Here is a 23494-nt window from a genome sequence, read left to right on the forward strand (position 1 = left end):
CGTGTGAAAATGGGTCCCCAGTGTGTCGGTTCTGAAAGTTGTTTCCTAAAATCGGTCCCAAATGTCCGACTTCTGGGAAGACGCAAATGGAGGAAAAGAGAAGGGCATGAGAGGGGAGGAGGAAAGCTGAGAATGTGTTGCTTAATGGAAAAAGATACGATGAAAACTGCGCACGCACACACACGCACGCACGCACACACACACACACACGCGCACACGCACACGCACACGCACACACACACACACACACACACACGCACGCACACGCACGCACACACGCACGCGCACAGACACAGCCCTTCAAAAAACCCAACAATCCAAACTTCAAAGATGAATTTTGTCTTCGAGGTTAATGAATAAAAGGAACAGTATAGAGAGACAGCGTTGCAATATGAAGGAGGCATGGTGTGAGCTGACAGATGTGAGCTGACAGAAGCAAACAAAGAGGAAAAAGAAGCACAGGATGCAAGAGAAGGTAAGTGATTGAAATTAACCACGAAAACCCAACGTTACAACCCTTTGTTGAACATTGTACCTCAGGGCATATAGGCCCCCTACATTTCTATCCGGGCCGTCGGGCGGACGGACCTCTGATTGACTCAGCCATAACCATAATAGAGTTCCCAATGCAGCTACGACCAAATATGGAGTGTGTTGTCTAACCTCAATGTGTCGTCATGGCATCAGGTGCAAACAAATTAGTCAGCTCCTTGTATGGGCCCATATGGCCATAATGTACTAGGGGATCTCCATAATTATATGGGCATAAAAGGGACAAGGACTGACAGATACCGAGATCTCCATATAGGGGCATAAAAGGGACAAGGACGGGCAGATACAGAGAACGTCCCACTGGGAGGAGACCCCGGGGAAGACCAAGGCGCGGTTGGAGGAAACACATCGACTCACTGGCCTTGGAACGTCTCGGGAACCCCCAGGCGGAAGTCACTAATGTTGCTTTGGAGAGGGAAGTCTGGAGCTCTCTGGTGCATGGAGCTGTTGCCCCCGCGACCCGACTACGGATAAGCGGCTGAAGATGGATGGATGGATAGATCTCAAGCGAACTTGAGCCACGAGAGGCGGCGCCGCCGAGCAAGCGAGTTGCCGTGCTGAACGTTGCGAAGTTCGATTGCGCCGACTCAGCGCCGTTCGAGTTATACGTCCCGATAGGCACAGAATGGTAAATCATGTTCTGGGGGGTGAGCGTTTGCCCCTACTGCCACTATTGGCACAAGTGGGTTTCACATTGGAGCCTCGCCATTTCTATGTGGATCCTGAGGTCCAAATATTTCCCCAGTTTATTTCTTTTTACATCTCAAGAGTTATATAAACACTGGCGACTTTACTGTGCATGTGTCAGAGAGAGAGACAGGGACATAAATAGAGACTATAGCTGTCTCTGTGTCATCGCCGTGCACATCGCTGCATGGTGGTGGGACAGCAGGGTGCTAAGTTATCAGCAGGCCAGAGCAGCAGCAGCACTATGGGTATATGGGCACTATTGCTGGGACACACTGCACTCTTAACCCATTTTGACCTGAGATCAGATTCTAAAAAATGTCTTCTACATCCTGACAGTTTTCTGAAAAAGCTATGTTTCTATGTCAGTCATTCTTCGATTTTTCAAAAATAGCAGACCTACAAGCTCGTAGCGCGCCACTCGGTGGCGCGCTATGAGCTTGTAGATCTGCTATTTTTCAATAGCTAAAGCATAACATGATGCTAACACCAAAAGGGGTTTCCGCCATAAATGGGTTAAAGCATTAACCCATTTAGACTTGAGGTCGATTCTGACAGTTTTCTGTAAACCCCCGTCTCTAAAATCAGTGGTTCTCAAACTATTTCATGTCAAGGACCCCAAACATATGTATTTGTCCACCGGCGTCGACCCCCCATCTGAAAATATGTTGTTCCATGCAGGGACTCCCAAGAAGCAAAGATTATAGTTAAAAAATGTTCACTGTGAAATAATATATATTCAAAGAATTGCGCCTATCATTTTTTCACGATGTTTCAAAAATAGCAGATCTATAAGCTCATAGCGCGGCACTCGGTGCCGCGCTATGAGCTTGTAGATCTGCTATTATTTAATTTCAATAGTATAACAACACGGCTAAAGTGGTTAAAAGCTAAAGGTGACACATGCGTTCCCGTCCTAGACGTGTTAAAGTATTAAACAAGGGAGAGAGCATTATTCCCTTGGCGGCGTAGCCTATAAGGAAGGAAGAGATTGTCTAGAGATTATGTATGCCAGCCTTCGCTGGGTCAAACTCCCGAATTTAACAAGAGCCATGAGAGTTCTTGCAAAGGTCAATTGTGACTTTTTTCTTTTTTTCTTATATGGTCCTCGGTTGTAGAGCATGTCTGGTCCCCTTGAAACGTGTTCCTTATGTAAGCCAGCGATACCGAGCTCTGGCATTTGTCATGATGATCATCAGCCTCAAAGGGAAAGCATGGCCCATTTAAGTTTAGCTTTTCCTTTTTGGTTTTTACAGCAGACTAATGAAAAACAGCAATAACAAAAGACTATATCGGGGAGCTAATAGTGATTAGTAGCTGCAATAAGGCTGCCCCAAATGAGACCTGTGCGGGCATTTCGTCTGTAATATGGCGTCCGCTAGTGTCTTCATCATACACACCCTAAGAAACAGGGTTGCATTTAGCCTGGAATCCAGACTGATTGCTATATTGGACGTTCAGCTTTTTTCTTCTTTTTACGTCACAGTCTGGCAAGCCTCCAAACGGGAGAAAGCGCCCCGTCTGATTGGTGTGTGTGTGTGTGTGTGTGTGTGTGTGTGTGTGTGTGTGTGTGTGTGTGTGTGTGTGTGTGTGTGTGTGTGTGTGTGTGTGTGTGTGTGTGTGTGAGACAAACGTATTCCAGGATAGGTTAGATTTGCGGAGGAGGTGGGGCTGGGTCTATCTATGCTGTGGTCATTCATTATTTATGGCTGAATCAAATACATGCCTTTCCCCCGTTGGGAAATGTATGTGTCTGATATGTTTGACAATATCACAATACAAAAAAATAAAGTATCTCAATGTATGAACATGTGAGAAGCAAAATGACCATTGTCAAAATCAGCGGATTCACCCGTTATCACTGTATTAAATAGACGGAATCAACCGTTATCAGGACATTGGAATACGGCCAATATGGCCATACTGGCATACTAGACATTGTGGTGTCACGTGTCATTTCCAACTCTATTGTCGGCGCATGGAAACTAGGGGCTACTAATATATACTATTCTCTGCCTATCGGGACGTAACTCGGTAGCCTTCGCAACGCTCGGCACGGCGCCTCGCGTCATTGACATCAGTGACACAAAAATACCATTATCACCCATCACAATAGGTGATAATGACATACTGAAACAGTGAGTATGCGGAAAATGTCCATACTGGGCCCATTGCATGGTCCTGATGACGGTTGATTTCGCATATTCTATGCACTGAAACAGTCGAATGGGGTGGTCAAAATCACGGCCGATCACGTCATTTTCAACTGATCGGAATCGGATTGGGAGCAAACAAACGTGATTGGGACATCCCCTAGTATCAATATGATATCCATATCATGATAATAGACTGTAAATCGTCTATGATTTGGGATATTGTATACTATTGTGATGTGGCATAAACGTGTTCTATAAAATATACATTTCGGTATCGGCAGATAGAATTATCAGAAACGGATCTGGAGCACACAAAACTTGATATATAGGGACACATCCCTATATTTGAAACCATCTAAAAGTGATACATTTAATGAGGATAGTTTCTGTCCTATTTTTAGCGTGTCGAAGCGGTTGGGAGGTTAGCGTCTTCAAGAGGAATATTCAGCCTGCGAGGCTTTCCGTAATTGAGTATTCTGCAGCCATAATGGCAGAGGCTCAAAGCAAGTGGGCCTGGCGCTGCCATAGCAGGTGCAGCTGCACTAAAAGGGTCATTAGAACCTGCATTCATTATAATGGACACCTCTGTCCTGCAGCTCCCTCGCTCTCTCTCCATGCAGCTGCCTTCAGGGGATGCCACTGTAGATTTTTATAAACGATGTGCCTTCCTGAATTGTCACTATAAATTCAAACGGTTTTGTACACTCCTCTGTAGATTACGGTGGATATAGTCACGACAATATTGCACACACACTACTGGGGATTGGAGATTGCTCATGTTGTATAGACTAAACAGAAACACTTGTTTTTTTTTTTATCTTAGACTCGAGTCAGCTGTATATGAAATGCATTGCTGATGCTGGCAGAGGAAAAGTTTAAAGGATTTCATCAACATGTCCCTAAATCCCCTATTTTTTCGGTAGCCTACTTGAATATTCCTAATCCCTGTTATGTAAATACATTGCCAGTTTACTCTTATTGTACTTTTTCATTCTTAGTTGTATCTCTTTCCTTTCTCTTTCCAACCGGAAATGACCCGGAAGTGAAAATCCGCCTCGATGTAAACAGATTTATAAAAAATACATTTGTCTCTGATTTCCCCCCCCCCCCCCCCCCCCCCCCCCCCCAGATTGCGTTATTGCTCAAAACAAGCTTTATTCAACAGCCCATAACTAAAGAACCGATGATCGCAGGTTTACAAAATGTATTCTCCGGGTGAAAGAAAAGACGATTACATGTCTGACCCTCCACACAGAATCTATTTACATCCGGGTCACGTCTCGGGTCCCGTGGGTCTTCAAAATAAGATACTGAGAAACACGAGCAGTGGCGGAATCATTGATTAATACCTGGCAGTTAATAATGTGTTAGTAGCTGAAAGACAATGAGAAAATCTGAGCTATATGAGGTGGGTATTAGTTAGATATTTTTACATATTTACTACTCGTTTACATTGTCTCAATACTGCTGGAATATTCCTTATTGAATAAAACGTCCAAATGTGCCTGGGCCATGGCTCAGTGGTCCAGGCACCTTGGCTGGCAATCCAGTCTGGCAGTGTGCTGCGGGTTCGACTCCCGATCCCGACGGCCTTTACTGCATGTCTTCCCCCCATCTCTCTCCCCATTTCCTGTCAGCCTACTGTCTGTCCTTCCATAAAAAAATAAAATAAAAAAGGCGAAAGCCACACAAAAAAAACATATAAAAAAATAAAAAATAAAGGTCCAAATGTAAAACCTGCGAACAGGAGATTTCACGCATGGTAAGGGGAAAACAGTCATTCTCTCTGTGTATTCATGAAGCATCCCAGACGACATTGTATAGCTGAAAGCTGAATGCTGAAGGTGTTCCATTCCTTCCATTGCCTGGATGCTCTGTCTCCATCTGTCTGCAGACCGCTCATCCCATTGCCTGGATGCTCTGTCTCCATCTGTCTGCAGACCGCTCATCCCATTGCCTGGATGCTCTGTCTCCATCTGTCTGCAGACCGCTCATCCGCTTCCTGGATCATCATGTCCTTCCTCTCGGGCAGAAACCTCCTATATCTCCATATGCATATTTAACCCATTTAGGTCTGACGTCGAAATAAAAAAAAGTTTGCTCTGAAAGAATATATATTCAAATATTTGTGCCGTATTTTTACGATTTTTCAAAAATAGCAGACCTACAAGCTTGTAGATCTGCTATTTTTCAATAGCTAAAGTATAACATAATGCTTAGTTAACCCATTCTGGGCGGGAACCCCTTTTGGTGTTTTAACTAAGCATTATGTTATAATTTAGCTATTGAAAAATAGCAGATCTACAAGCTCATAGCGCGCCACCGAGTAGCGCGCTACGAGCTTGTAGGTCTGCTATTTTTGAAAAAAATCGTAAAAATGCGGCACAAATCTTTGAATATATATTCTTTCAGAGTGAACGTTTTTTTTAATTTCGACATCAGGTCTAAATGGGTTAAAACACCAAAAGGGGTTCCCGTCCAGAATGGGTTAAACTTTTTTGCCAGCTGCTTGAACAGCAGCTGGACAACATGTTGATCTACCTCTACTAGCGACCATGCTAGACCGTGTTAGTGGCGTAGTAGCGATTTCCTAAGGCCAGGGGTGTCCTCACTTGGACTTGAGAGCTACAGTACTTTCAGAACGACCAGCTCAACAAGATCTACAGTATATACCACCAAAAAAATGATTATCCAATTGCTGAAAATAGTAAAAAAGAATATACCTTATGAGCTTTGGAATAGCGGTGCTGGCCTTACATATAAGACAAACCCAGACTTACCCATAGTCTGAACGGCCTAAAGCCTACTCTGAGCGCTGCAACGTGAAGCCCTATTCGCTGCATGCTCTGAACACTGCAACGTGAAGCCCTATTGGCTGCATGCTCTGAACACTGCAACGTGAAGCCCTATTGGCTGCATGCTCTGAACACTGCAACGTGAAGCCGTATTAGCTACATGCTCTGAGTGCTGCAACGTGAAGCCCTATTGGCTGCATGCTCTGAACGCTGCAACGTGAAGCCCTATTGGCTGCATACTCTGTGCACTGCAACGTGAAGCCCTATTGGCTGCATGCTCTGTGCACTGCAACGCGATGCTGTATTGGCTGCACACTCTGAACACTGCAACGTGAAGCCCTATTGGCTGCATACTCTGAATGCCGCAACGTGAAGCCCTATTGGCTGCATGCTCTGTGCACTGCAACGTGAAGCCCTATTGGCTGCATGCTCTGTGCACTGCAACGCGATGCTGTATTGGCTGCACACTCTGAACACTGCAACGTGAAGCCGCATTGGCTACATACTCTGAACGCCGTAACGTGAAGCCGTATTGGCTACATACTCTGAACGCCGTAACGTGAAGCCGTATTGGCTACATGCTCTGAACGCCGTAACGTGAAGCCGTATTGGCTACATGCTCTGAACACTGCAACGTGAAGCCGTATTGGCTACATGCTCTGAACACTGCAACGTGAAGCCGTATTGGCTATGATGTATCTGGAAATCACAATTCACATTAATATAGTATAAAGAACCATGTTTTAAACTAAAGTGGATCTTTGTCTCTCATTGAGAGAGTGACATGACATGTTTAGACAGGATGCCTGCATGGGCACTGCAGGAGGGACCCTAAAGATCTGGCTTGCTGATAGTAAACGGCCAGGCCTGCAGGACACCTACTGTTCTGTGCTTGCTTCCTGGTGACCATATATGGAGACAATTTAGGCATGTTTGACCACTTTAGACTTAAGGGGGGTTGGGACCACCTTTGCATTCTTCCTTTGATGTCTCTGTCTTTGAGTGTATAAGGTCTATTGAAAATGTTTGTAACAGTTAGTTCAGTGGCTCACACGCCGTGAGGCGGGTGGGCCAGGCCCATGGCTGTGAATGATGTCTTGTACTCTCTGAAAATAAATGGAACTCCGGAGCAACTTTCATTCTGCCTTTGTCTCTGCTGTTGGCTTCATTCTCCGTCCAGAGTGTTTTTTAGTCTAAGTATTCAAGGTCTGTGTATGGGCCTTTGATTGTAGATTATATTCTTCAAAGTGGTGCCGAGCTCGGTCGTGTTGATGCATTTTTGCGTCAGGCGAGAGAACCGGTGGACAATTGACAATTCAGTCTAATAGATATTTCGGTCGGCAATTTTTTGGACGGAGGGGAACGGCGACGACGACGGCGCTATGCGCACTGCAGTCGAACCAGCGAGACAATGGCGACGGCCTGCCCGGCGCGGTGGGGGGGGTTTCATTCATCACCACCACGACGGAGGCGGCCTGCACCGAGGAGCGGCGATGGGCAACGGCGTGATGCTCTCGGCGATCGTGACCAGAGGCGATGCTCGGCGGCTGGACGGCGGGGAGAGGGGTGCTACGGAGCACAGCGTGCCCCGGCCCGAGGGCGTTCGTCGGCGGTCAGCGGTCCAAGGGAGGCGATGGCCACTTCATTGACTCTTCACGGCGCGTCTCGACTCGACAGGCGCCGGCGGCGAGGCGTCGTGGCTTCGTTCCATTCGGCGGCTCGACAGAGCTGATCTACAAGCTCGCAACGCGGCGAGTCACGAGTTTCTGCCTCGCAGAGGCCTACATTCTCCTGTGATGACACTGATTCACTTTCTCGTTTTTTTAGTCATGTTGTATTGTCATGACTGAAAGGGAGGAGGTGATAAAGTGAATTCAGATCAGAATTCAGAATGAAAGTTTCCGGACGGGACAAAGGGCAACTCTCGACAACAGAGCGGCCTACGCCATGCGGTGCATAAGTGTACTGCACAATCACAACCTCGTTTGGCCCGTGTGCGCTGACTGATGACGAAGGTGAGACAAAAGGAGAAGAAACGTTACAGAAGATTCTATTATATCAGATGGATATCGTTCCATTTGATTCCAAATGTATGTTTACGTTTGTCTAGTTCAACATATAATGGGCATGTGTGTTGATTTTATGTGTCAGGTATTTAATTAGATAAGTTGGCTTAATGGGGATGATATGCCTAAGGGAGATTTGAAATTCTGAATAGAAATATTTACCGGAGTAAAATTAGTTAGATGTTTCTTTGTCAGGCGAAAGACAGCGCTCCTGTCGTACGCATAAGTGTTAATCGTCCTAATTGTGCATAACGTTCTTATTTTTGTTCGAATAAATTTGTGAATGGGAAAAGTCAACGAAGGTATTTCTGCTATGACATGTGGGGAAAACTCTAAAGTTATATAAATTACTCTAGGATTTTAACGTAAGTGAATAATAGTAGCATGCACGTTTTTTATATGTTGTTTCGTGGGTGTGAATCACAAAGAGGTGGTCAGGTCTCGCATTGGTCCGTCCATGACCTAAGGGGTCATGAAGTGAATGTTGTAAGTGCCGCAGTGCTGTTATTTGTACGAGCCTTGGGAAATCTAGAGTGTTGAAATAATTATAGATGATTTTTGCATGTCCTAAAAAGATGAGTTAACCAAACAAAAATGAATCATTTTATGGATGACTATGGTAAAATGTATACTTAACATTAACTGATGCTAAGAGCATCAGATGTAAAGTTTGAAGAACCGTAACACACTTTGTATTCAATAATTGGGTGCTTTGGAGTGAAGCAAAAGGGGTTGGATTCAGCGACGGTGTATTGTGTTTAAATGTCAGATATATGTTTACGGATTATCATTTATGCCAATGATCATGTTTTGAGTTATGTAAGTGAAGTTGATTACAGTACAGAGAAGTTAGGGTGTAAGAGAGAACACAGAAGGGAGTTCTATAAGCACACCGATGATAATACTGTAATGGAATGAGAACACTGGTAACGAGTTATGTGATTTGAATGCCTAGAAGTTTGTAAGCCATTTTTAATTCTACTGTAATTGTTTGATTTCTTTGTGTCATCTTGATGTTCCAGTCAGTGCCAAAGGGAGGACGAGGGTCAATAATTGTGTTTCCATATTCGTTTTATGAGGCATGGTTGCCTCAAAGGGAGGTCTGATGTATCTGGAAATCACAATTCACATTAATATAGTATAAAGAACCATGTTTTAAACTAAAGTGGATCTTTGTCTCTCATTGAGAGAGTGACATGACATGTTTAGACAGGATGCCTGCATGGGCACTGCAGGAGGGACCCTAAAGATCTGGCTTGCTGATAGTAAACGGCCAGGCCTGCAGGACACCTACTGTTCTGTGCTTGCTTCCTGGTGACCATATATGGAGACAATTTAGGCATGTTTGACCACTTTAGACTTAAGGGGGGTTGGGACCACCTTTGCATTCTTCCTTTGATGTCTCTGTCTTTGAGTGTATAAGGTCTATTGAAAATGTTTGTAACAGTTAGTTCAGTGGCTCACACGCCGTGAGGCGGGTGGGCCAGGCCCATGGCTGTGAATGATGTCTTGTACTCTCTGAAAATAAATGGAACTCCGGAGCAACTTTCATTCTGCCTTTGTCTCTGCTGTTGGCTTCATTCTCCGTCCAGAGTGTTTTTTAGTCTAAGTATTCAAGGTCTGTGTATGGGCCTTTGATTGTAGATTATATTCTTCAGCTACATGCTCTGAACACTGCAACATGAAGCCGTATTGGCTACATGCTCTGAACACTGCAACGTGAAGCCGTATTGGCTACATACTCTGAACGCTGCAACGTGAAGCCGTATTGGCTACATACTCTGAACACTGCAACGTGAAGCCGTATTGGCTGCATGCTCTGAACACTGCAACGTGAAGCCGTATTGGCTACATACTCTGAACGCTGCAACATGAAGCCGTATTGGCTACATACTCTGAACACTGCAACGTGAAGCCGTATTGGCTGCATGCTCTGAACACTGCAACGTGAAGCCGTATTGGCTACATACTCTGAACGCTGCAACGTGAAGCCGTATTGGCTACATACTCTGAACACTGCAACGTGAAGCCGTATTGGCTACATACTCTGAACACTGCAACGTGAAGCCGTATTGGCTGCATGCTCTGAACACTGCAACGTGAAGCCGTATTGGCTACATACTCTGAACGCTGCAACGTGAAGCCGTATTGGCTACATACTCTGAACGCTGCAACGTGAAGCCGTATTGGCTACATGCTCTGAACACTGCAACATGAAGCCGTATTGGCTACATGCTCTGCAACGTGAAGACGTATTGGCTACATGCTCTGCAACGTGAAGCCGTATTGGCTACATGCTCTGCAACGTGAAGACGTATTGGCTACATGCTCTGCAACATGAAGCCGTATTGGCTACATGCTCTGCAACATGAAGCCGTATTGGCTACATGCTCTGCAACGTGAAGACGTATTGGCTGCATGCTCTGTGCGCTGCAACGTGACGCCGTATTGGCTACATACTCTGAACACTGCAACGTGAAGCCGTATTGGCTACATACTCTGAACGCTGCAACGTGAAGCCGTATTGGCTACATGCTCTGAACACTGCAACATGAAGCCGTATTGGCTACATGCTCTGCAACGTGAAGACGTATTGGCTGCATGCTCTGTGCGCTGCAACGTGACGCCGTATTGGCTACATACTCCGAACGCCGCAACGTGAAGCTATGTGAGCTGAGAGAGGCTGGGGCACACAAACTGATTATAGACGTTCGAGACGTACGAGTGTTGCACACAAGTAGTGAAAATCGCTGTTTAAGCTGTTTATTATAGTAACAATAAAAAAGCAACGGTTTTGGACAGCAATGATTTCAGAGTAGAGGAAAACAATCCTTTCATTTATGAACTTTGTCATCTCATGAACATGATTTTGTGCTCGACGACACATGTTTTGGACTTGGGGTGGTGTGTTTATTTGACGCAATCTACTGTAAGTTTCACCTATACGGGAATTCCAAATACAGAAAATGACCCAGAGTGACCCAGGCGGAGTGGGAGCGACATCGGGACTTCAGTACGTGACCCATGAGGCGGAGTGCAGGGATAGTGACATCTGGACTTCAGTACGTGACCCATGAGGCGGAGTGCAGGGATAGTGACATCTGGACTCCAGTACTCTATTGAAGTGGCCACGTCGCTGCAGCGCAGAGGCAGCCGAGAGGTGCTTCAGTGCCGTCGGCGACGGAACTTCACCTAACCTCTAAAGGCCATCATTCTGTTATGGTGGAACGCTCAGCATTTCTATAGTGCCTTTATGCAAAGCACAGTACAATGTGCTGTTACTGTCACCGCGGTTCGCACACGCGCGCACACGCACGTGTAAGGCCAACTCATTCAGAGCAGTTTAGGGGCTCAGTGTCGAGGACACGTTGACACAAAGCCAGGAGGGATCCGAGGATCGAGTCGCTCAAAGGCCCTTTGGAGGTTCCCAGACGGACGCTTTGCCTCCTGATCCTCTCTGTATGCCGCCACACTGCAGAGACTGCTTATCATAACACTGCCTTAAAGGTTGACAGGGCATGTGGCTGTGTGCGCGCGTCCTGTTCCACTGCACGCACGCACGTGCGCACGCGCACGCACGCACGCACGCACGCACGCACGCACGCATGCACGCACGCACGCACGCACTGTTACGGTGCTTATGTATGTTTCCAGGTGCACGTCTACCTGTTATGTGCAAATGTGTGTGAAATATTCATGGGCTATGCTGCGAGCCGTCTCTCACACTCAAACTTGCCAACTCTCCATGTGCATGTCTCTCTCTCTCTCTCTCTCTCTCTCTCTCTCTCTCTCTCTCTCTCTCTCTTTCTCTCTCTGGTGGCATTAGCAGTGGAGTGTGTTATATTTGTGAGTGCTACATAAAGCGGCCTTGGCTCGGTGCTCCTTGGCTGCCTGTGCAGAGCAGGACCGTAGCAGGAGATTTCCCACAGGTCTGGTTCTGAAGGCTTTCCTGAGGGAAGACGCCTCGGGCTGCTCTCTCTCTCTGTATAGCCGTATGTGTGTGTGCCTCTGTCTCTCTCTCAGAGAGGGAAACACAGCAACACAGCCCAATGGGTACAGCATTTCTCAACAGTTTGTGATGCATTTTCTCCCCTTCTATTCCTTGTATTATTTTTTCTCTCTTTCTTTCTTTCACCTCTGCCCCCCCCCCCCCCCTCTCTCTCTGCCCAGTAGATAGAGCCATTTCTCATAGTGTGAAGACTGTTAGATGTTGGAGTAGATATACATATCTGAAGCCCTGAGAAAGCGGCTGACCTGCGTGCGTGCGTGTGTGCGTGCGTGCGTGCGTGCGTGCGTGCGTGCGTGCGTGCGTGCGTGTGTGTGTGTGTGTGTGCACAACACTTGTTACATGACAGATGTAGAAAGGAAGATGCTTGTGCTTTCTTTGTGCCTAACCACTTAAGCCCCACTCAACGATTTGTGCCGTATTTTCACGATTTTTCAAAAATAGCAGACCTACAAGCTCATAGCACGCCACTCAGTGGCGTGCTATGAGCTTGTAGATCTGCTATTTTTCAATAGCTAAAGTATAACTGGGCGGGAACCCAGGGTCTTTAACTCCGGTAAAGACCCCTGCTCAACACCGTGGTGCCTGCAGCTTTGTCGGCACACACAACTGGCCCGTGTTTGGGGGAGGGAAGCCCCAGGGTGGGGAGGGTACGCTGCACGTACTCCCACGGGCTGGGGGGCGGCACCCGTCAGCGGGGAGTGTTGGGCGGGAGGAGTGGAACGAAAGGCCCGCACACTTCCTCTCGGTGGGGGCTCCTCACTGGCAGGTGAGTCTGTGCTCAACAGCAGTGACAATGTGTATATGTCGAGGAATCAATTGGTTGATTCGACTTAATTGGGGAGAAAAATAACTGGCTAAGAACAAAATACCATGACATTATTATTATAGCCTATTATTTGATATCACTCACTCAGACTCGCCAACACACAAGGTATGGGCATATACTAATAATGACAACAGATCTCCATATATGGGCAGAAAAGGGACACAGACAGACGGGTACAAAGGGTACTTTGACAAAGCCCCCCCCCCCCCCCCCCCCGACGCCATGACTCAGAGTCGCAGACACATTGGTCGGATCGGCCAATGTGCAACGTATGTGGGGAATCGATGATGACCTACACAGCATAATGACATGACACCAGGCAGGGACATGCACACATAGACATCAAAGGGGGCTTCAGCCCCCTGCCCGTATACCCGTCTGTAAAACAACTGCCCTCTCCAGACCACAAATGCAGCATTTACTACATGGTGAAAGAAATGCAAATGCCACTCCTTTCCATGCCATACCGGAAGGCATGCATTCAGTCTCCTTGAACTTGAACGCAGTATTGCGTTGAACAAATTTGTTTAGAAATCCATGTCGTATACACCGCATCTCCACTAGCTAAAGAGTGCTGGGTTGCGCCCCGAAAATAGCTGATCTACAAGCTCTCAACGTGTCGCGCTGCGACGCGTTGTGAGCTTGTAGATCTGCTATTTTCGTCCAAAAGTGCCCTCTTACGGGATTTCAGCCCCTGCCTCTGCAACACTCTCTGACACCAGGGTTTAGAACAGATGTTTGTTCTCCTTACCGTTGGAGCAGCCCTTGAAGCGAGCCCCTCTGGCCGGCGCCCTCTGCAGGTCGGCCTTGACGCGCGCCTTCAGCCCCACGTTCTCCTTCTGCATGGCGTTGAGCGTGTCGCTCACCGAGTTCACCACCTTCACCATGTTGATCTGGCTCTCTGACAGCAGCTGAGAGAGAGAGAGAGAGACACAGAGAGAGAGAGACAGAGACAGAGACAGAGACAGAGACAGAGACAGAGACAGAGACAGAGAGAGAGACATAGAGAGAGACAGAGACAGAGACAGAGACAGAGACAGCGACAGAGACAGAGATTAGATTTTTTGATTTTAAAAGGTCCTTTATTAAGCACTGGTGTGTAATATAGACCAAAACCAGGATCTTATAACTGCATGCCAGTCTTAAATATATAATCACAAAATGAAAAAACGAAATCAAAGGAACAACACCAGCCTTGAAAAAGCAGATCAAAAAGTGAATAGCAGTTCATCATCGTCCCCCACTGTATACACAATACTCCCGCTATATTGCCCATTTTGCACTGAAACCCTCCAGTTCATCCACCATCTCATAATCGGCATATTCGACTGTGAGCCGTGCCTATACCAGTCCAGTCAGTATGAGCACAGGGTCCACACAGCCCTCAGGGCATGATTTCTTTGGCTTAGCCAGATGGCAAGCGAGAGAGAGAGAGAGAGAGAGAGAGAGAGAGAGAGAGAGAGAGAGAGAGAGAGAGAGATGTAGCTATTGTTACTGTAGTTGCATGAGACACATGAAGTTTCAGATGTGTTAGAATACACCATGTTAGCCTGCATGGCTCCAGACCACAGAGCCTTGCCCACTCACTGAGTGGACTGCCTGCATGATTCAGTCAGATACTCAGCTACAGGCTACCATTGCATAACGGCATGACGTTTCTTATGGACGAAAGGGAACCCCAGGCGTTTCAGAGTATGGGGTCAGACTCCCATTGGCTTAGGCAGCGTTTCAGAGTATGGGGTCAGACTCTGATCCCATTGGTATAGGCGGTGTTTCAGAGTATGGGGTCAGACTCCCATTGGCTTAGGTGCAGCCAATCATGACTAGGTCGCTGATAAAAAAGGGTCTGTTGTATGTCACCTGACAAAAAGGTTCTCTGAAAGCTGCAATCCTTAAAACTTCTTAAAACATATATTTTCTTTTATAAAATGTGATTTATTCCCATCTGTATGGCAAAGCAAAGCAAAGCAAAGTTCTTTGTTTACCCAGGGTGAATGGACTAAGCTCGACAAACTTGTTTACAGCCAGACCCTGCTCATAGAACATTTCATGGTATGGGTTCAATGCCTTGCTCAAGGGCACTTCAGCGGTGGTAATTTTAACGTGCCGGTCCGGGGATACGAACTGGCGACCTTCCGATAACAAGACCGCTCCGCAAACCGTTCGGCCACCGCTGCCCCTATGGCAAGAGTATGTTAGTAAAACATAAGCAGCACATCTGCAGAGGTTGCAGAGCTTTCTACTCGTCATTGAGACATTTTGACCCTGGTGACGGCTATAGGATATTTTGCTGACAATGTAAATAAGGTTATGTGAAGGAGCGGATTGCATACCATCTTTGGTGCCAGCTTAGTTGTAGGTAGAACACCAATGGCCCTATCTTGGGCGCACCTCGCCCTTTTATCTCTAAACCTCTTTGCACATATATTTTATTTATCTTAAAAAACATTTTTAAATAGTTCAACTATAGCCAATCTACATGTAGATCGGCCAATTGGAACTGTTTAATGTTAATTTAAATCTGAGAGTGTACAAATAGAACCAAATGGACCCGTACACTCTCAGAGTTACAGACCCATAAGGGTCCATTTTGGTTCCAAACTATAATTTAGCTGGGGGACCCCCTGGAACTCCATCAAGGACCCCACTTTGGGAAGCACTGCTTTACACCACTGCTGTTACGCAGTGCTGTTGATTGCTCTATAGGAACAGAGTAGCAAGGTGCGGGGTGAGGAAGGCAGGTGATGAATGTGCGTGCCTGGTCTGGCCTGGAGAGAGAGAGAGAGAGAGAGAGAGAGAGAGAGAGAGAGAGAGAGAGAGAGAGAGAGAGAGAGAGAGAGAGAGAGAGAGAGAGAGAGAGAAGGAGGGAAGCCTTCCTGCCCCACTCTGCTCTGCCCTTTACTATATGCGGCTTTTGTCAACACTGCATATTGTGGATAGGTCATCCTCTGGCACCGTCCTATTTGGTCATTGACTTCACACCGCCTAAAGTACTGCCCCCCAACCGCCCACAACACACACACACACACACACACACACACACAGTAGTGGACAGTCCACACAAACATGTACATACACACACACAGACCTGAACTGTCCAAAGTCAGAGATAAGATAAGCGGTTGCAATCATGCCGTCCTGTGGCACGCGTGCGTGCGTGTGTGCGTGCGTGCGAGAGAAGGTGGTTAACTGTGTTAGACACAAAGCCCCAGCAGCCGTTCACTGGCCTCAATAAGCATGCAGCTCACCCCAGAGTCACTGTGGGCAACACCACAATCACATTACTCACACACACACACACACACACACACACACACACACACACACACACACACACACACACACACACACACACACACACACACACACACACACACACACACACACACACACACACACACACACACACACACACACACACACACACACACACACACACACACACACACACACACACACACACACACACACACACACACACACAGAGAGAAGGATGACCCATTTTTTACGGAGAAACTGGGCAAGATGCACCAGAGTAAATTGGGTTTTCTGCTATGTGGGATGTGCTATTGTGTGGCGTGATTACACATGCGTTATTATTTTTCTTTTCTTTTTTTTCCTCCAATATATTTGACATTTATATTAGGATGGAATACTTTTTATAAAGGCACTTTCCTTTTCCTTATTTCTTTCTTTCTTTAGTTTTGTGGTACATGTATTTGGATGTGAATATAGTGCAGAGAGAGAGAGAGGGAACACAATGCAGAGGAGGAAAGGTGTTTGGGTGCAGCACTTGGCTTTGCGCTATACCGTTTATACCAGCGCTTCTCAACATGTGGGTCAGGGACCACTGGTGGGCCGCAGGGATATTGCCTCATACACATAATTTGAATATCCCGCTACTGCTTTACACTCTGAATCCAGCCGATCCCCAGGTTCAGAACACTTATTTGTGTCACGGTGTGTCAGGTGAGGACCCAGAAGCAGAACCAAGAGGCAAACAGATGAAGTCCAATGACTATTTATTAACAGTTTGACTCCATAATACGATTTACCCGCATTTTAATCAAATATTCTACGCTGCCGAGATTGTTTTATTACCTTTAGATCATACGCTGAAGTATCTGGGCTTTTGATCGGCGAAAATCCGCCTAAAATAGGTTCCCCCGTGTCTTGCGATCAATCGCACCACCCGCCATCTTGGTACGCCACAAGACGGGTGCATAAGACCACATTCCATGAGGCCGTGTCTTCCGTTCACTTGCATTGGACTCAATTTCCCAGAAGCCCTAGCAGCCCAGCGAATGTGTCGATTTCCGGTTTCGACATCATAACAAGAAGCTCCTTCCACCAGCTTTGCGGCAAAGACGGACTTTCTTTTTAATTATTAAAATAGGGCGATTTAGACACATAAAACAAATAGCGGGGATGTCGTATTAAGCAGGGCATATCGTTTGATCAATCAATTAACAGCAATCAAGGTGTTTTAACACAAAACTCACAACACAGTGTAGCCGTAGCAGGTCATACGCAGACATCAGGAAACACAGTAACATTGACTATAATCTGGCAAGGGAAGACTGGACACAGGGCGGTTTAAATACACAAAGACTAACTAGACACAGGTGCAACATAACTACAATCAACATATCATTGGCTGAGACTAAACAGGACACAGGTGGAGAAGACTAGTAATCACAGGGAGGTTAGACAACACAGGAAACAGTAACTAGGGAAAAACAGGAAACACTAGGACATCACTACATAATAAACGTGTGCAACAGACTGATATCGTGACAATTTGTAATACTATTTAAATGTGTCAGTGTTTAGATATATAAACATGTTTAATCGCTTTAAACACTAAACACTTTTGGCGTTGGAGTATACAATCAAAATCCGTGTTTAGAATTAGAACACTAAACTAGCTGTTTGAGGTGTTCTCGTGAGGTTTTTGAGGTGTACTTGTGTTCTAGTGCATTTTATATGACCATAAATACACATTTGGCATTTAATCATTACACACTGGTGGTGCGAAAAATCGTGAAAATGTGGCCCAAATCTTTGAATGTATATTCTTTCAGAGCGAACGTTTTGAACTCAAATCGTTGCTTCTGGAACAACATATTTTCAGATGGGGGTCGGCGGCCAATTAATATATTTTTTGGGGTCCTTAGACATGAAAATGTCAAGGACCGTGAGAATGTCAAGTACCTCACCTGATCATCCACAGTGATCAGGTATGGGGTCCTTGACATTCTCATGGTGCATGGGAGCCAATTACTGGAGAGCTTTAGTTTTAGTAAGTTGTCTATGTTCATGTATGTATGCATGGCTGTTTTTGTTGTATATTGTTCTGTCTATTGTACTCTTTGCATATTTTATCTATCTAAAGACGTGCTCACACACACACATCTTCAGGCAGAATCGAAGCAGGGACACCGTGATTATGTGGCCAACACAAGGCACTCAGCTGAAGTGTAGATAGGGCTTAAGTGGTTATGACAGTGTTGCTTTTTATAAATAGAACCCAGGCTACCATGCAGAGGTATTGTACCTGAACGTGATTATACAATACGCGTGAGTCAGTGTGTGTGTGTGTGTGTGTGTGTGTGTGTGTGTGTGTGTGTAAAACAGAAACATGCGTGTGTGAGAGAAAGAGAGAGAGAGAGAGAGAGAGAGAGAGAGAGAGAGAGAGAGAGAGAGACAGAGAGAGAGAGCGTGGGAGAGAGAAGCAGAAGCTTTAAAATCATGACATACCTCTTCATACAGAACTGAAATGTCTTTTGTATAGGATGACAAATGAGGGGCACTTGTTGGAAACAAATGTTGTGAAAGGGCTCCATGAAAGCTTATATGACTGTTGAATTGTGTGAAGTGTGCGTGTGTGACTGTATATGGGCGAGCGAGTGAGTCACTACATACGTTAAACAATAAACATGTGTGGATGTGCATATCCCATTTGGTATAGGCAGGTATATCTTTATTATAGTTATCATTCTTGATGTGGACATCCATTAGGAGACAAACGGAGAGAGAGAGAGAGAGAGAGAGAGAGAGAGAATAATGTGAATTCAAAACAACATGATTTGAAATTCTAGTTTTTTCCTGAGTGAGTGCAAATCCGTCCTTGTGTGCCATGAATGATTTGCTTTTGTTGTGCGCACACGTGCGTGCTTTGCTTTTGTCGTGCACGCGTGCGCACATGCACACGCACGTGACGCGTGCGTGTGCATTCACTGTGGTTTGTCCCTATACGTAGGTTTCATGGGCAGCGTTGATGGCGAGCCAGCTAGACAAACTGTGAGTGTTATCTGCAGCTTCTCATTACGCGCTGCACTGACAAATCACTTTAAGTTAATGCAATTTGCTGTCATTATAGCCTTGCCATCTACATTACTTTATTTAACATTGGCTGGTGTTTATGGAAGTGCATATTCTGCCATTGTAAACTCTGGGAATGCGAGACTCTACATTTGCTATAAGTGCAGCTTATAAAAGCATTAATTGGCATGGCAGGTTTCACAGTTTGTCGATGTCGGGCGGAACCCTCGTACGTCCAAGAACTGTCCCTTATTTATTATTGTATTAACCCATTTAGACCTGAGCCCGGTTCTAAAAGAGCCCGGTTCTGAAGAAGCTATGTTTCTATGTCAGTGGTTCTCAAACTATTTCATGTCAAGGACCCCAAAAATTATATGTAATTGGCCGCCGACCCACATCTGAAAATATGTTGTTCCAGGCACCCCCCCAGAAGCCACGAATTGAGTTAAAAACATTCGCTCTGAAAGAATAATATTATATTCAAAGATTTGCGTCACATTTTCACGATTTTTCAACAATAGCAGATCTATACAAGCTCGTAGCGCTGCACTCGGTGCCACGCTATGAGCTTGTACTGTAGATCTGCTATTTTTCAATAGCTATAAGTATTACCCGTTTGCCCCAACGACTTCACATTCGACACACGCGTTCCACACCCCCGCAGGGAGTGCAGTGCCCGGTATCGAGTCAGTCGGACCCACGGTTCTCCAGAACCACCACAAAAGGCTCTGGTCAGGCTCTGCCAGTGGGCCCAATCAGCCTAAACCCCCTCACCTGTGCAATTTCCAGCCTCTGCCTCAGCCAATTGATTGCCATGGCAACCCCACACCTGCAAATTGATTACTTAACCACTCCACTTTAACAGGTATTATTAGGTTCCCAAGTTGCATCGCTCTCATCCTGAATGGGTTAAGTAAATGCAATTCGCTGTCATTAGCCTTGCCATCTACATGACTTTATTTAACAGTGGCTGGTGTTTATGGAAGTGCATATTCTGCCATTGTAAACTCTGGAAATGCGAGACTCTACATTTGCTATAAGTGCAGCTTATAAAAGCATTAATATTGACATGGCAGGTTTCACAGTTTGTCGATGTCGGGCGGAACCCTCGTACGTCCAAGAACTGTCCCTTAGTTATTATTCTATTGAAACATTTTAAACTATAGTGCAAATAGCAGCTCTATCGCGACACGTCGCTCATCTGTTGTTTTCGCTGCGTTTGTGTGACACTCGTGTATGATGAAGTTGTATAGGGCGTTCATTTACGAAAAACAACATACAGTTGAAACACGGAGATTCAAAGTTTGTGATCGACGGCAACGATATGCATTCGTAAACTCTTGAATGTACATAAGACCGGGAGAACTTAACTTGCTGCTTAGAAAGCAACAGTTATCGCTTATTTGCTGTAATAAATATCACCACGGAAGAGCATGGATGTTCTTTATACAGTAGTGTACACTAAACGTGAAGTGCACCGACTAAGTAAACAACACGGCTTAAGTGGCCAATGGAACAATCAATTTAGCAAATTTAAAAATATATCTATATAAAAGTTTCAATATTTTCATATTGATTCACTGATATGAGAAAAATGTAACAAATGTATTAAACAAATGTGCTTCTCAATTATTCGATTAATCCATTTTGGGCGGGAACCCCTTTTGATGTTTTAGACATTGTTATAATTTAGCTATTGAAAAATAGCAGATCTACAAGCTCATAGCGCACCACCGAGTGGCGCGCTACGAGCTTGTAGGTCTGCTATTTTTGAAAAATCGTGAAAATATTTATTTAAGAAAACTGGAGGATTTAAGTCAGGCCTAAATGGGTTAATCGCCGAAGTCATCAATTGAATAATCAACAGTTGCGACATAATTTAGTGTGAATGGGAAGGACCCGTTTAAGTTGAGCCCTAAACGTGAGAGATGAAAGCATCCATCACTGGAACATCTTAAAACAAGACATGGTTCCAAAACCACAAGCCAATCACATCGGTCTCCGCGTCTCATCCTCGCCTCGGGGGCAATGTGGGATATAGTTCTCTCTCTCCCTCTCTCTCTCTCTCTCTCTCTCTGAGGTGCAAGCGCCGGTACAACAATCCTCCTATGGGGGGGCATGTTGCACTCACACAGAGCCATTACTAACAATGGCACAGTCAGCTGCGTGTCACCATATAAATCACAAAGTCCCTGGCCACAGGCGACCGATAGATCACACAGTCACATCGGGGGTGTCAGGCCCTGAAACAGTGTCTGCGCATATATATCCCATTTTGACCTGAGATCAGATTCTAAAAAAATGTCTTCTACATCCTTCTGAAAAAGCTATGTTTCCATGTCAGTCGTTCTTCGATTTTTAAAAAAATAGCAGACCTACAAGCTCGTAGAGCTTGTAGATCTGCTATTTTGCAATAGCTAAAGCATAACATAATGCTAACACCAAAAAGGGGTTCCCGCCCAAAATGGGATATACACCCCGCCCGCGCCTCACTTCCACAGAACAGATCCATCAAGCCGGGTTGTCCCTGTGCTGCCAGAAAGCACCACCAGCAGCCCCACTTAGCCTCGCTGGCCCTTGCTGCGCTCTGCCGCGACCACCACCACCCGCTGAAAACAGAAGCACTTATAGCAGCCGGTTCTCTAGCCTTTTTCATGTGAAGGATCCCCCAAATTGATACAGTACTATAGACCGGTGGCCCGGCTGTAGAGCACCGGGTCCGTAACGATGGAAGTTGGAGATCCACGCCCGCACCCGGCTAAATACCCGTTGTATACCCGTGTCAGAGTAACCGCTCCCCACCCCATCTGTCTGTGTCCCTTTTACGCCCATATATGGAGATTTTCGTACGTGTCCCTTTATTTATATATATTGAGTTCTGTGTCAGGCATGCCCAAATGTGGAGTGTTGTGATGGCAGAACAGGCCAGCTCCATATATGGACTCTGGGCAGGGGCGCTGTCCAGAGCCCGGGCAGAGACCTTTTGTGGTGGTTCTGGACAACCGTGGGTCCGACCGACTCGACACCGGGCACTGCAATTTATGACATTTTTACCATTGAGCTAATTGAGCCTGCCTGCTTGCTCAGGGGATAAACTGAAAATGTGTCAGATACTGTATCTATAGGGGAGACATGACCTTTGACCTGATCTACTGTAAAGGTCACAATAGAAGAGCAGGGAGACAGAATACAGTACAACCACCTCACCTTATAACCTCAAAAGTTATATTATACTCTACCATACTGTCAAGGAGGCAGACAGAGCGAGTTGAACCCATGTGCAAAGTCACAACAAACAAGAGTATATTTCAGAGTATTTAATGTAGAGACACTGAAGTTGTAGGCAGGAGTCAGGCGATAGGAAAACAACAAAGAAGTCAGGAGAGGAAAGCAGGAACAGGTGATGCATCGATGACAACACACTTGTGAACTGACAATGAGTGTCTGCTCTGAGTCCAGTTTTATTGGAGCTGGTTTGATTGTATAAGTGTTCACAGGTGGGCTGATGAGGGAGTTGGAGACAGGTGTGTAAATGGGACTGCAGTGTGGTGGAATGGGATATGGGAGTGGCCAGCAGGGTGGAGACACAGACTGAGGGAGAGACAGACTGTGACACATACAGATTGGACAAAATTACGTTTGACTCAATTACACGTTGTGGATGGTGTATGGTGTGTCTCGCCCCTTTGGTCCTGTGTTCAACACTGAGTTGTAGGTGCAGCTGAGTTCAAGTGTTGACGTACCAAAGCCATGCATGCTATGACATTATGAATTATTATAACATACAAAACAACGGCACACATTGTTTTTTTTTTTACCACAGTGCACTGTGGGACCCAGCAGCAGCAATTACTGTAGCCGTCTCAAGAGAAATATCACCAGCTGTTCTTCTAAAAGGGAAATTTACATCATTTACATGTCTCTTCCGAGACAAAAGAAATGTTATTAAAAAAATAATTGTTCCAAAGTGCAGTCTTGGTTCAGTGGAACATAGTAATTAACAATAATTATATGTTTATTTTTTTATATTTGTATGATATTTAAGCTATTTTGTGTCTGATAGCCTATGCTTTTAGCAC

The 23494-nt window shown here is 45.6% G+C and overlaps 1 protein-coding gene across 1 annotated transcript in view; it reads right to left on the reverse strand.

Moving 5' to 3' along the window:
* Nucleotides 1-23494, reverse strand: part of fibcd1b (fibrinogen C domain containing 1b) — a gene marked incomplete at both ends in the record, with an annotated part of 343932 nt that overhangs the window by 190338 nt on the left and 130100 nt on the right. The window contains one exon of the mRNA XM_079524855.1: nt 13843-14002. Coding sequence (XP_079380981.1) covers nt 13843-14002 — 160 coding nt within the window. The remainder of the gene's footprint in view (nt 1-13842; nt 14003-23494) is intronic.

This window comes from Electrona antarctica (assembly GCF_951216825.1).
Source record: "Electrona antarctica genome assembly, chromosome: 16".
Classification (NCBI taxonomy): Eukaryota; Metazoa; Chordata; class Actinopteri; order Myctophiformes; family Myctophidae; genus Electrona; species Electrona antarctica.